The sequence below is a fragment of the Saccostrea echinata genome, unplaced genomic scaffold, assembly GCF_033153115.1.
Source record: "Saccostrea echinata isolate AGI-Se365-2 ecotype Australia unplaced genomic scaffold, CSIRO_AGI_Sech_v1 ptg000052l, whole genome shotgun sequence".
NCBI classification, from domain to species: domain Eukaryota; kingdom Metazoa; phylum Mollusca; class Bivalvia; order Ostreida; family Ostreidae; genus Saccostrea; species Saccostrea echinata.
Window position 1 is genome coordinate 1,379,000 of NW_026889801.1, and position 14,793 is coordinate 1,393,792.

At 31.5% G+C, this 14,793-nt stretch overlaps 1 protein-coding gene across 1 annotated transcript; it reads left to right on the plus strand.

Moving 5' to 3' along the window:
• Positions 1 to 4,077: 4,077 nt before the first annotated feature.
• Positions 4,078 to 11,845, plus strand: LOC133204028 (uncharacterized). Its single transcript, XM_061339810.1, has 3 exons — positions 4,078 to 4,629; positions 10,894 to 11,013; positions 11,192 to 11,845. The coding sequence occupies exons 1-3, from the start codon at positions 4,164 to 4,166 to the stop codon at positions 11,593 to 11,595; spliced, it is 990 nt and encodes a 329-aa protein (XP_061195794.1). The 5' UTR covers positions 4,078 to 4,163; the 3' UTR covers positions 11,596 to 11,845.
• The last annotated feature ends 2,948 nt before the right edge of the window (positions 11,846 to 14,793 follow it).

Consider the following 14,793-nt stretch of genomic DNA (forward strand, 5'->3'; position numbering starts at 1 on the left):
ACTCTACTCTTGATCTGTTAATCAACTCTATACAGTGCACAGTGTTATCACTGCGCTTTACTGGTTCTGTACTTGTTCTTGGTACTGTATATGGTAAAACTATTACCACTAGACGGTCTGCTGGATCCTGAGTCATTTTACTGGGTGCTCCCAATTGATTTCTATTTTCTCTTGAATCTTTTTTAATGTACATGATATAAGCTTTGTATGCTAATTTTTTTTTAAATGTAGAACAGAAAATAAAGATTTCCTTTTGCCCTTACAATTCTTTGCCTCAGGGTTACTTATAGTATTTGTGTGAAGAAATTTCACAAAGGTTTATTGTTTACGAGAAAAAGTTTTAAACATGTCTTCAGAGAGAGAGAGAGAAAAAAGCAAAGAATTTTAAATGAAATAAAATATCGGATATCAAAAATGCATATTAAGAGGAATTATCAATTATTATTTAAGTACTTTAGCCTTTTTTACAAAAAAAAATCTTACTACTAAGATTAAAATTTGACATCTCTGTAATTTCTTTGTTTAATGAAAAATATTACTTAGAAGAATAATTCACAATATACTGTAATGTAATAGAAATATTTTTTTTATTGTACTACAATTGAGGTACATATATATATAAGAATTGGAAAATTTCAATCTTAGTCGTAAGATGTTTTGTGAAAAGGCCACTGTTTATCTGCTTTGCATTAAAAATGATATTATTGTTTTTTCCTTAAATGTAAAAGGTAAAGGTAACGAACTGTGATCAACCTTATTAATCCAGTTAACAAAACCAATCATTAACATTTCAAAAACTCAGACGTCTTTTTCCGATTAGCTAATAGATAACAGGCAATAGATTTGTACCAGTTAACAGGTCCTAAAAGAACAACTACGTTTATTTTATTCTAATATTTTATTTGTTATAACTTATAAGACAAATTTTACTCTTCATGCTACCACTATGAATTTTCTTCTGCATTTGCAAAAATAACAATAATAATAAAAACTAAAATCTAGTAAATCAATTACTACAGTAAATATTTCTTATGTACCAAAGATATACAAGAATATTCATAATATTCATACGATGAATGTTTTACAATCAGTTAATTCCACTGTATCTATTGATGACAGCATGAGTTTTGCTTGGTAATAAAGGCTAACGATCTGGATATCTAAGCATATGCAATTAAGTGTTAAATATTAAAAAAAAAAAAAACAATATTGAACCCTATGTGGTAGCTTCATGCATCCAGTTAAAGATTGTGTGGTAGCCAGAATTGTAAAAAAAGGATTGTTGCTTATAAATCAGTAGAATTTTTGGGGGAATTTACATACAAGGGTATACCCAAGGAGACTGACTATCATAAATATATTTTTTTCATATAATTGCAATAGCAACGCGTTTGAAACACAGGTTTTGAACATTTTGATACATAGACATGTTTCTGAATTCAAAAATTGCTTTTCAAATATTCAGAAACATATGATGTCCTGTTAAATGACAACCTACAAACTGTTAAACGTTCACACAATTAATCTTGAAAACTGAAATGACCTATGTAGTTAGTAACTTCTATACAAAGGTAACACAGGAACTGTTTTTCTCTTTTGCTGCAAATCTAATGACTTTAGAATGGTTGAAGAAAAAACACGTGAAATAAATTTCATGAGAAAATAACATAAGTTGGCTGTATAGCGACTCTAGAGCAGAAGCTTTAACCACTGCACCACGCGGGCGACTCAATACTAAGTAATAACATTTGAACGTAAATACAATTACTATAATTAAGACTCCTTACCCCCATTTCAAAATAAATCTTTTTTACCTGAATCGTACTTCAACATTACTATACATGAAATGTACATACCATAACGACATACTTTGAAAAAATCGAAGGATGTACATGTTGAAGTCTAAACTTGATTTTGCAAAGTAGTCAAGAACATCGATTTATGAATCCTGTATTCGATATACTGATGTTCAAGTCATTGACTCGCAGTTGTATTTAGTACTTGTGAACATTTTAACTTGTGCTGATGATAAGCTTGCAAAATGTTTACAGCACCAAAAAGTTTACTGTGGTGTTGAAAGCATAATCACAATTAAACCCAAATTTTAAGAGTATTTTAAGGAACCTGAATTCATCTAATTGTCTCTTATAAAGCCTACCATATATAACGAGCGAATATGCTAGATATGTGAAGAAAGTTCTTTCTTTGCTATACCTTTTTTTCCTGCATCTGTACTTTGATTTCTTTGCATTTTTATCAATGATAACAACTCTCTTCGAAAACTTATGCCAGATTCAGATCAATATATTCGGCAGTCAAGGGTAAGCTGATATGTTTTGTTTGCACTGTTTTATTTTATATTAAATAACTTTCACACCAATACTTAAGAAAGAGTCTAGATTTTCAGTTGGTTAATCTCTGGGCATAATTTCAAAAACGTTGTTTAAAATCTCAGTCTCATTAAAATAATGAAAAAAAAAACTATAATGTGAATTTCAAAGTCACATGGATTTGTACGTTTATAGGCCTTCAAACGTAAAATACACAAAATTTTCAAAATATCTGCTTTTTTACTTGAAATTCTATCAACCAGAAAATGTTTCAAAGAAACCTACAAATGTAGTATGCAAATATTTAAAAGTTGGGTAGGCAGTTAAGCAATTGAAATCGAATTCAAGAAAACTCAATACCTTTGTATGATATGATGTACTTTTTCACTGACTGAGTACTCCACATGCTTTAAACTTAAGGGTGACCGATTCTATGAGAGATAACTTTCTGAGTAAAAAAATCTTGATATTACTCACAGTTCATCTTTCAAGAGGTTAATGAGTGATAAATTCAATCAAATTCAATATATTAAGGAAATTGACTCTCTTTTTGCCTAGGTATATTTTTAATTAAATAAAAACATTCACATCCAGCTTTAAAACCTTTGCAAATAAAATAAATTCTACCTTCTTTTAAAAATGATTTAATGTTTCATATACCATATGCAGAATTATTATTAGTTTTACATTTTTTACCATTTACAAATATTTTTAAGAAAGATAACTCTTGCTAATGGATGTATACTTTCCTTACAAGCACATATAACATAGTGTTGTTTTGACTTAGGCAGCAGCGCTTTATTATGTTTCTCTAATATGAATTTAATAGGTATGACACTAAATATTATTTTCATATACACCTCATAATTTTAATTTTATCTATTTCTCTGTGTAAAAAAATTTTTCATATCATGGTCTGATGTAAAAATCATTTTAAAAAAATAAACACCACTTCATACCTCATACTATTTTTCATTTGAATTAAATGCTAAAGTTCTTGATGAAAATCAAATTTGGAAAGCTTTAAATAATATAAAATTTAGAGCAGAGGTCATTAGTCCTAAGCACATTCATTACAGCATTAACGTTATACTTAATCATTGTTCCCACTTATAATACAGGAGTTTATTGCTCCATTACTGCTCTATTTCAAGGGCTTGAAAATGTAGACATTAAATCATTAAAGAAAGCCGTCAGGAGACGTGATGGGAAAATTAAAATGAAAGCACTTGATTGAATGTTGATCTTCTACATTTGCGGTACAAGTAAAGGAGTTTTTCTTCAAGTGTAAACAACATAACGAGCGAAAATAATTCTTACAAATATTTTAAGATAAATAGCTCTCTTGGAGATTGTTGGTATATCCTGAAAATAATTGTTCTGCAATTCAAAAAGACGCTTCTGAAATACGTTTCGATGGTATATAACGAGATAAGATTGTGTTTGGAAAAGGGTCTCATTACGTTAATGGAGACAAAATGAAGGTGTGCACTATTATGTAAAAACTATTGACTTCATACATACCACAACAATCTCACATAGATAATTATCACATTCAATCTTCTGCAACTTAATTAAAGGAACTCGTAATCTTACAGTCAAACGCCATTTCATGCCACAGTATTCAGGATGAAGCACGTTCTTAGTTTTGGGTTTTGTTTCCTGAATTTTCTTCGTGTCCACAGTCTTTCTATACTCACAGGCAACGGTGGTCAAAATATTAATCAATTTGGCACAAATGACATCGATTTAAAAAGTGTGGACGGATTGAGGCAACTTATAAACCAAGAAACGATAATAAGAATAGCATTGGTGAAAAACGTATACACACTGATGGAGGACATAGTCGATCTCAAACAAAATATGAAGGCACTGGAAACGTCACAAGAAAAAACTGAATTAGAGATGAACAAACTAAAACTTGAAAACGAGAGACTTCAGCTTGAAAAAAGAGAGTTTGAAGTGACCTTCAACAAACTCGAAGAAAACTTTACTGAAACGAGTGAACACATACTTGGGTTTACAAAACAATTTGAAGTTGATAGAGAAACTTTTGAGAAAAACATCAGTGCAAGACTTGAAAGCTTGAAAGATGCTCTTTTTGGTTTAAATAAACATACTCTAGAAATGGAAAGGATGTTCCCGGTATTGATAGAAGAGAATTCTGAAATTTTGTCAACTAAATTGAATACTTCACTGGAAATTATGAACAATGATTTACGTTATTCTAACGCAAATCTATCAAAGTCATTGTTAAACATTGAAAATTCTCAGAATGCGGCTATATCTTCAATGTTCGGTAAGCCTCACTTTACTGACACTTTTGAAATATAGATGCAGATTGCTTCAAAAGTTCAAACTTCACTTATTTTTTTTTTTTTTTTTTACAAAAATGCAGATATTTAAGGCTCAGAAAAATGTAATCGATAGTTGGAACATTTTATTCTCAGTGAGTGTTTCTCTTGGGTTTTCGTATTTATTCATTTATAAACACCTTTATATGCGATATTCTTGCACATACATCCAAAAAATGAAAAAAGGGCATTCATTATTTAATCTAATATGTTTATTTTTAAATTGAAAATGAGTTTCTGAAATGTTTCTTGGTTTATTTTTTAAAGCTTAATTTTTTACTATGTATTTATTTACAATTTTGATACTGAAGCTATTTATTACACATCATTTAATTGTACAAATATGCATTTGCTAAACAAATGTACGATACAGAAGAAACACTACTTTGTTTTTATTTCAATTTTTCAGATGCAGTTAGTTGTTTTGTGAATTTTGAGAGGGAATATCCCCATTTTTTATGCTGGTGTCAATTTCATTCAAATCACACATAACAAACATACACACGCGCGAGCAATGTACGACCAATTACTCAAATATCTGCGACATAATTGTATTAGGCATATGAAATACACAGACAAAGGTGTTTGGGGGTATTATCAAGCATACAATGAAGGAATTATTTATAAAGGGTTCTTTTCATGCAGCATACAGTGTATATTCTCGCACTGCATGTATTTACAGCGATAATAAATCTGACTTTTCCGCCACATATCATCGCCCTTCAACACATTATGTCACCGTCGACAATTTATATCATTGCTGTTTTATAAAATTAAATGGATCGATTTCTATATATGCCATGAGATTCTGCATATATTTCCACATTATTCTGAACCATTATGAATGCCAGTGACGTTATGTACGAGTGAAGGTATATGTCCTTGGAATCTTGTAACGTCGCTTGCGATCGTATAATTTAGAAAGGCAAACTACAGCTGTATTTCCTTAAAGTTTATAGAGACCATATGGCACTCAAAGAACCCACACCTACTTATACTATATTTCTCAAGCAGAAAACAGCATTATTCGATACAGTTTATATACACCTTAACGTTTTGATCTTTGTAATAATGTCTCTTACCTATAGCAAGTTTGCTTCTCCTACTACATGTATACTGAAAAGAAAAAAGAAAGGCAGGGTAAACTTTTTATCTAATGATACCATTTTTAAAGGTGCTTGGACACAGATATGACATTAATATTTTCACAAATTTTCTGTATAATTTCATGACTTGTATTTTGCTGTAGCATTTCATACTAAAATATAATAAAAATCTTAGTTCATCTCGAAGTTATCAAAACTTCGAATTTCTGGACGCGTTGGATTGACACATCCTTGCGCTTTCACATATTTTAATTTTAATCTTAATACTTAAGAAAAGTGGCAATTTTGTTGTGTATTAATGAAAAATATTAAAATTATAACCCAGAAAATTCAGAGTAGAAATGTTCGAAAGCAAAACCCACTCACAGTATTGTTAAGTCCGTGCTCAGTGGTGTGTGCAGAGTTTAACAATTGAACACACCCGGTGAGTCGTAAACATTAACAATAACAGAGCTCGTGCCCTGTTTGAAAAACAGTTTACGATTCACGGGTGTGTTCAATTTGTTAAACTCTGTACACATCAAAGAGCACGGACTGACAATACTGGTGAGCTGGTCTTGCTTTCGAACATTTCTACTCTGAATTGTCTTGATAATAGATGTTATTAATACATAACAAAATGGCTTCTTTTCTTAAATATTAAGGATAAAGTTAAAATTTGTGTAAGTGCAAAGATGTGTTAATCAAAAGCGTCCCGGAATTCGTTGTTCCAATAATTTCCAGATGAAATAGGTTTTTAATTATACTTTTGTGTGAAATGCTATTGCAATATATAAGTCGTGATATCATACAGAAAAGGATGACTGCACTTAAGGACATGCGAAAATTGCGAAAAAATAAACTTTCGAAACAAGCATTTTTATTTTAATTGCACAAATGGTAAACATCTAATCTACAACTTCATGTAATTATATTAAATAAAAGTACGTATTTACGAAGTACGAAGATGTTTTCTAAGGCAAGGGTCATCACAATTCCTTGAATCTCCGTACGATAATGAGGACGCCCACCTTTTCACTGACTTTATACATAGTCAGCGCATGTTTGTCTATTGTTCTCCGTTTAACAGTAGTTGTATATTTGCATTAACAACGTTGTGTCAAAGGGAGATTAATAGACAAACATGCGCTCATGGTTTAAACGAGAAAAAACTGCTTCTTCTTACATTCGCTCTCTCTATTGTAACCAAGGGCTGTGACATGTTGAATATTATAATTCACCACGTGATTTCTTACCTCAGGTAACTCTGTGAATATTAAATTTCGTCACGTAACTTGTAAAGTAGCATGTTTTGTGCTAACTAGGACAAAGTGCTCGAACACGTTAAATTGTTTGGCATTGATTTAAATGATTCTTTACTCACATGGACGTCGCTCATTTTGTTAATTTCGTTTTTGAAACCTCTGAAAATAGTGTACTTGTGCCATGCAGAATTAAGAGGGAATGGGAAAGAATGATCTCGTATTTTTCTAATACATGTCATTGTTATTTATCTAGTCTAATTTTAGAGCCATTCCTACAATGTTAGCTCCACCTCTCATGTATACCTAATGTTTAATCAAGGGCAGGTAAGTGTATTAAATTCTCTACACTTGGAAAGAGTAAGGACAGAAAACATAGAATCATTTTATTGTATAACAGTCTAAGATCATTGTAATATTTAAATTCGGCTCGAAATTGACAGGATTCTTTAATAAATATAAAAAATGAAATAAGATTTTGATATGAAAGCAACAGAAGCGACCGAAAAAGACCCAAAACCCGGAGTTAAGTACAGTCATCCTTTGAGAAAATATTAAGTTCAAATCTGTGTCTAAGCACTTTTAATGTTTTTTTCCGGTAATGTTATATCTATTAGGTATATCTTTAATCAACAAATTTAGAAAATCACATTTGGTTTTTGACGAACAATTCAAAAGAAATTGAAACACATTTAACAGTACCCCCCACAGAAGTGAAATCGAAAATGTAGTCATTATTCTTTTGATTCTTTAAGATATTGTTCTTTTACGCATCGGTCAGATTCTTAATACTCCTGTGCAAGGAGGTCTTCGGTTCATTTATCTTTCTCATTGGGATATTATTCAATCTTTCCAATAAGGTAGCCCTTAGAGGGGCTGGGATATTCATATGCCTTCTTACTCTATAGTCCAGTCAGTCCCACAAATTTTCAATTGGAGACAAAGGTGGATTGTACGCATACAGTTGAGTAGGTTAATGTGACTTTTTGCTAGAAAATCTTGAAATACCCTGGCTACATTTGGTGGGGGTTAACATGCAGAAAAAATAGGCAGGCAGCGCTCACGTGCACGTTTGAGACGAACACTTCCGTAATTTTGACAAACTCGCGGACCAAACTCGCACAATCGGTTTCTTCCAGTTTTGGAGTGGAAGTTAAGTTGCTTACTGTCTTAAAAGCGGTTTTGGTGGTAGTGTCGTCGCGAGTACGCAGGTATTAGGATGGACAGTCCCGTCTTGACAAGGTATCGTTAGACACTGACGTTCCTGTCATGGTTGAACGAAATCCCTTCCACTCTATCGCTGGGAACAGATATGACGTCTTATAATGGTAGAAAATCCACAACAAACAACCTATTGTTCCCTTTGTTCGTTCTCAGGCAATACAATTGACAGACAACCTTGAACTTCCGTCAGCTATACCATTCTTGCAAGAAATTCAAATTAAGTTTAAATAACAAAAAACGATGTGTATACTTCTAGAGTATCAACTTATAACATTAAAACATGTTGACAAACCTGCTTTCAATCTGCTATTGGTTTCTTACCAGTTTCCCTAAGTGACGTCATAATTTTATGGTTGAGTAATTTTGAACACCAATTTGAGTGAAAAGTAACCAAATACCTCCCATGCAAATTTTAATAATGTTTGGTCCAGTATTAAAATGATTATCGAATATCATGTTAACCTGCGTTTCTTTTTCCTTTCAGTATAAATACAGACCTGAGAGTAAATGATTTTCTTTATTATGATTACATATTTTTAGTCCCCTACCGGTGAAACCGGAGGGGACTAGAGGTTTCCTCTGAGTCTGTCCGTCCGTCTGTCTGTCTGTCTGTCCGACTAGCTGTCCCTCTGCCTGTCTGTCAGTCTGTTCTACTTGGTTTTCCGCACTTTTTTTCTAAACGTTTGCAGATATTGAGCTGATTTTTAGTATGTGATTGAATCTTGATGACTTACAGATCAAGTTTGCATTTCGTTCCGCATCAATGATTTTTGACGGAATTACGACCTTTTCAAATTTTCAGGGTTTTCCGCAATTTTTTCCTAAACGCTTGTAGATATTGATCTGATTTTTGGTATGTAACATTACTTTGACGAGTTATAGATCAAGTTTGCATTTCGTTCCGCTTCATTGATTTTTGATGGAATTATGACTCTCTCTCTCTCTCTCTCTCTCTCTCTCTCTCTCTCTCTCTCTCTCTCTCTTACGGAAACCCATTAGTGCCAACCTGTATATATAAAGGAAAAACATTTATTATTAAAAAGGAAATCGGAATGGGAGAGAGGAGAGAGTACACATTTTTTCCCACTTCATTTGAATGCGACGGAGGATCGGAAGACGACAGTTATAACTGTAATAATATTAGGGTCTTTGGAATGAAAAAATATCATGTATTAGGGAATTAATGAAAGGAAACGAGTTAGTGCATACTTACATAATTATAGTGCGGATTATTGTTCCACGTTGTAAATATTACTAAACTTGTAAATAGAATAATGGCTTTATTATTTAGTGACAAGATGACGGAAAGAACACCCGTCAAAATCTCGTTATGTTATCGATTTTAAATTCTCCATTCATCATGTGCAAAACAAAGTAAAAAGTTAACGAACTCATAAAACATGATATAAAACACATGCATTTTTGCAAAAAAATTATATTTCAATTGAAAAGACCCCCAATTTTTAGTGCTATGGAATATATTGAACAAAAAAGTCTCTTTGATTTAATTCTGCCCCACACGTTTGAAATGTAAGAGGAACAACAGTTTATTACCTTTAGTTTTAATTATCATTTTAAGATATAATATGGGTCATATAATATAGGTCAGTTTACGCTTTATAATCCGCGAAGCGGATTATAAAATAGCGTAAACTGACCCAGACCAAGTTATACTCTTGTAATTCGGCCAAGAATTAGAGTCATTCCTTATAATTTGATTTTTAAATCATTAAATAACTATGGAAGCAAAATTCCGTTGCTTTTTATTAGTTCAAATTTGCCGCTCAATAATACAACCGTAGTAACGGAAGTAACGGAAGTGTTGGGAAGCGAGGGGAGGTAGAAACTGATACATAGGCCTAGCAGCCTTGTTGTTTGTTTACATGTGGTAAGATCGAATTATTGTTTGAAGTTAAAGGTACATTTATTAAATCTGGAATTTTCCATGAATCCCGAGGACTGGCATGGATACAGATGATTCAGCTGGTTGTCGGGGGGGGGGGGGGGGATGTCCCCATACCAAACCAGGTTATACAGAAATAATTTGTGTTCCTTTTTGGATATTAACAAATCAGGGGCTAGAATACAAACAAAATTAAATTATATATATATATATATATATATATATATATATATATATATATATATATATATATATATATATATATATATATATATATATATATATATATATATATATATATTACGAAGGAATACAGTTTTTCATTTTATTGATTAGCTGCAGAAATATCGAAAAGTAAAGCTTAATTAAATATTGTACAGGACGTAGGTAAACAAGAAATGATTGTTATAAATACACTACATGATTTACGAATACGTGAAAAACAACTTTGACGTTACAGGAAACTTGGAAAGCTTAATAAGATATAAATGCACAGAATCTGCTACGGATCACTTATAAACTCTTCCTGTGTTCCTTATTTCACAGAAAACTTCAGCATTCACTGACTTTAACCTGTTTATATAATAAAACTTGAAATAATGTTTTCCATCTAAATTAACAGAAACTATCTTTTAGTCAATGCAGTCTTGTGACCATGTGTATTTATCCTCCTTAAGTAATATGACTATAACGTATGTCTATTTTTTTGTATTTATTTATGCAATATTCCTTCAGATGATATCAACAAAACTATGGGGGACATAAGGACTAAGGTCAAACAATCTCAGTACGACCAACTGAAGTTGTCCACTACTGTTTCGTATCTGGAAGCGTTCCAAATGAATATTACCAGAAGTAAATGTCTTAAACAATTTTCTAAGGGGAATTCCTATGAAGTTCAGAATGAACTGAAGTAAAGTAAAATAGATTTCCATTTTTTCTAAATTTCTAAATTCAAAAATAGATTATTGTCAATCCTACTATTTTGTATGTTTGTACTGTTCTTCAGATCTACACTATTTTTATTTTGTAGACTTGTCTCAGAGAGTAGCTTTTACTGTTGGAGTGTCGTCTACTAGCACCTCATGGAACAGTGGGACTTTAGTGTACGATAAAGTAATCAACAACGTGGGAGGAGGGTATAACCCGAACACCGGAATCTTCACAGCACCAGTAGAAGGAAATTATGTGTTCTACGTCACTATCCAAAGTTACAAGAACAACGCAATATATGTAGACATTGTGCTAAACGGATCTAGCAAAGTTAGGTCAATAGCTTTTCCTAATTGGCCTCATGAACAATACGATACAGGTACAAACCTGGTAACGTTACAACTGCAGAAAGGGGACGCGGTATGGGTAAGATTTAACTATGGTATCGGTTATTGGACTACAAGTGACACTCCTGCAACCACGTTTTCTGGATTCCTTATGTAAACCTTATTCAATTCCTTATTTAAACCATTAACTTTCAATATTTACATTTGATTTGTATTTTTATTAACTATGAAAATTTGACAGGGGTTATTGATAGAGCAAACACCTGCGGATTCAATTATGGTTCTTTATCTATTTCGTCAATCATAAAAGCATCTTCAAATCATGCACTGAAAATATAATACATATTTCATTCACAAACAACAATAGTAATTTCACATTATAACAAATCATAAAACATTACATTGCGTCTGGGGAATTCAAGAGTTATTCTCCTTGATACAAAGTTTTTATAAAATACAATGAAATACAGGTATAACTGATAATAAACATGCATATAGACAATAGTTTATTTATGTTGACATTATAATAAATAGAAATTATTATTAAATTTCATATTTACAATTCTCAAAATAAAATAGTAAACCTATATTTCAAAATATATAAATTTGTACCTATTTGTGGAACAAAGCTGACTTCTAAATTACTTTAAATGCAGCAGAGTATATTAATAAATAAATCTTAAATGCTTTAATAAAACAGACGAGAACCAAATTACAAATTCAAGATAAGGTATGAATGCATATAATGAATACATTTATGTATTTTTTCCATTTTGTTTTCACGTTATCATCCCACTTTTTTGGTATTTTCTGCATATTTTCTTGCACTAGGTCAAGTCTGCAGTGCAGGTACGTCATATTCCATTATGATGTCATATTTAGAGGAGGTTGACACCATTTCCGGCTGTTCTTTTAAGTTAAGTTTGATTTTTTTAAAAGTAAAGATGAATTTGATCAATTAAAATGTTCTCCCAGTTATCCCAGTAAGTCGTAGACAAGTAAAACAATTTAGTTTCTCTTTGCGTACCTATCTTTCTTTTCTTATCATAGTAAAAGGCAACATTTAATGATCATGAGCTTCAAGTCTTATAAGAATAACACATTTAATTAAAAAAAAAATTGTAAAAATAAAGAAGACTAAGTATGCGTCGGAGCACGAAAGCAAACATAATTTACGTCTCTTCTAACAGCATAACCATTCTCTTTCAAAATACTGGTCTTTATATACAACAGTCGTCTCATGGCATCTCATTGATTTTCAAATACACTAATCTGGGAAACCATTCTTAACTCCGGAACGCAATAAAATTTACCACTGCCTTTCTAATTTCTTAATCAAATTTCAGTCCTTGTTAGGTCTCCTTTAGAGGTGAAGAATACACAGAGTTTTACATTGATCGTGATCCATATCATTACTCTGCTTCTTGGGCCTAAACCTATTTCCAGTGTTGAGGTAAAACTGTCCCGAATCTCTTGTGTCATTTGTAAACAACTTGTATACTATTATTGTAGTATGTTATGTCACTTCTATATCTTTTATAGAAGTGGAGTTATACTAACAGTGAACTATGCTGTGTATTTACATATAGTCTACATATAACATCTTGAAGAGGAGGACTGCTGGCCATGATTATGCAATCCTATTTTGTACACCATTCTAACACAAGATGCCAGTACTCAAATATCTATTAGGGTCACAACTCGTAAACATCCACGGGCTAATAATTATGGAGACCCTGTACTAAAAGTAATAAAATTATTCAGTACAAGTACATACATGTAACATATCCATATATATATAATTCATATATAATTATATCTTAAAAATGTCAAAATATTCAATAATCAAAATAACTTTTTTTTTGACTTTATATCAATTTTTTATTCAGTACAAGTGCATATATGTAACACATCCATACATATATCATTCATATATAATTATATCTTAAAAATATCAAAATATTCAATAATTGAAATAACTTTTTTTGACTTTATATCAATTTTTTATATTCAAATAGAGATATTTGTTGATGACTATGAAACGTCAAAATAAAGATAATTATGGTTTGGTCTTTACTCACGCATTTCACGAGTGCATGTATAGTGTAACACAAAACAATCTGGTTCAACCTATTCATAAAATAAATCCCACTATCAATGAATTATTACATATTTTCTATTTCATAGAATCTACGAAAAATCAAAATGACTTTTTCATTTGTAACTTATATTTTTCACATCATTTCACATCACATAATCTAACATGTACCATATATTATGGTATATTATGTTATGATATCATTCAAATTACCATCATTTATGTACAATATAATATTCTGAGGCTAAAATACCTATTTTTTTCGCCTTAGGTTTACCGCGGTGCAGGGGACTAGAATCGAACCCAAAAACACCCGATCACGATTGATTAATTGATTGATTGATTAATTGTTGTTTAACTTTACTCGGCACTCAGGGCCATTGAGCCATTGATCTTTATCGTGCCAACGCCTGTCGTGACATGGGATCTTGGTTTTTACGGTCTAACCCGAGAGACCGGCAACTTTCAATTCGAAGGAACAGTTGCTACCTATTTTTTATCGTCTTGGGTTATTTGCGGCCGGGTTTGAACTCACTATCTTCCAATCTCGAAGCTTGCTCTACCTTCTCCCTTCCCCCCAGAAACCACATATTATAGAGAGTGTGTTATGATTTTTTTTTCATTTCCTACTTTTGAAGCAATATCACATGTGCATCTTTAAAATAATATATATATATATATATATATATAAGTGTCATAGTCATGATCAGGTCTATAAACTTCCAGTATAATATTTTTAGGGAGTATGTGCTGCAATGAATGTTTTTGTTTGAAAGTTAAATCTTCAAAAATATCACAAAAGTATGCAATAGTATCTCAAGGATCTCCATTGTCACTCTCAATTTAGTCAATTTAGTCTAAAGGAAATTAAACCTATATCTAAGAAACCTTACATGAAGTAAGTTTCATTTTTTTTTTTTATTATTTAAGATTTTTACGTAGATCGACGCCCTTTTGAATTCCTTTCGGACAAGTAATTGATACATAGCCAAACACCATGAAGTAGAGTTATAATCTTTTCTTCAATTATATTAATTTGTTAGCATTGTTTAAAATTTGACTTAATCAGATAATGCCACTCAGTTTGCCTACATTTAACAGACTGGGTTAAGAAGAACATGCAACAAGTCAAATTGCATGATTAAAGAGATCAAAAGTCAAATAATTGCATAAATTATCAAAAACAACAAAACAGAACTAGAATTTTGCAAATGGTCAACAAAAGTAGAATGTAAAATTAGAAATTATTATTATATT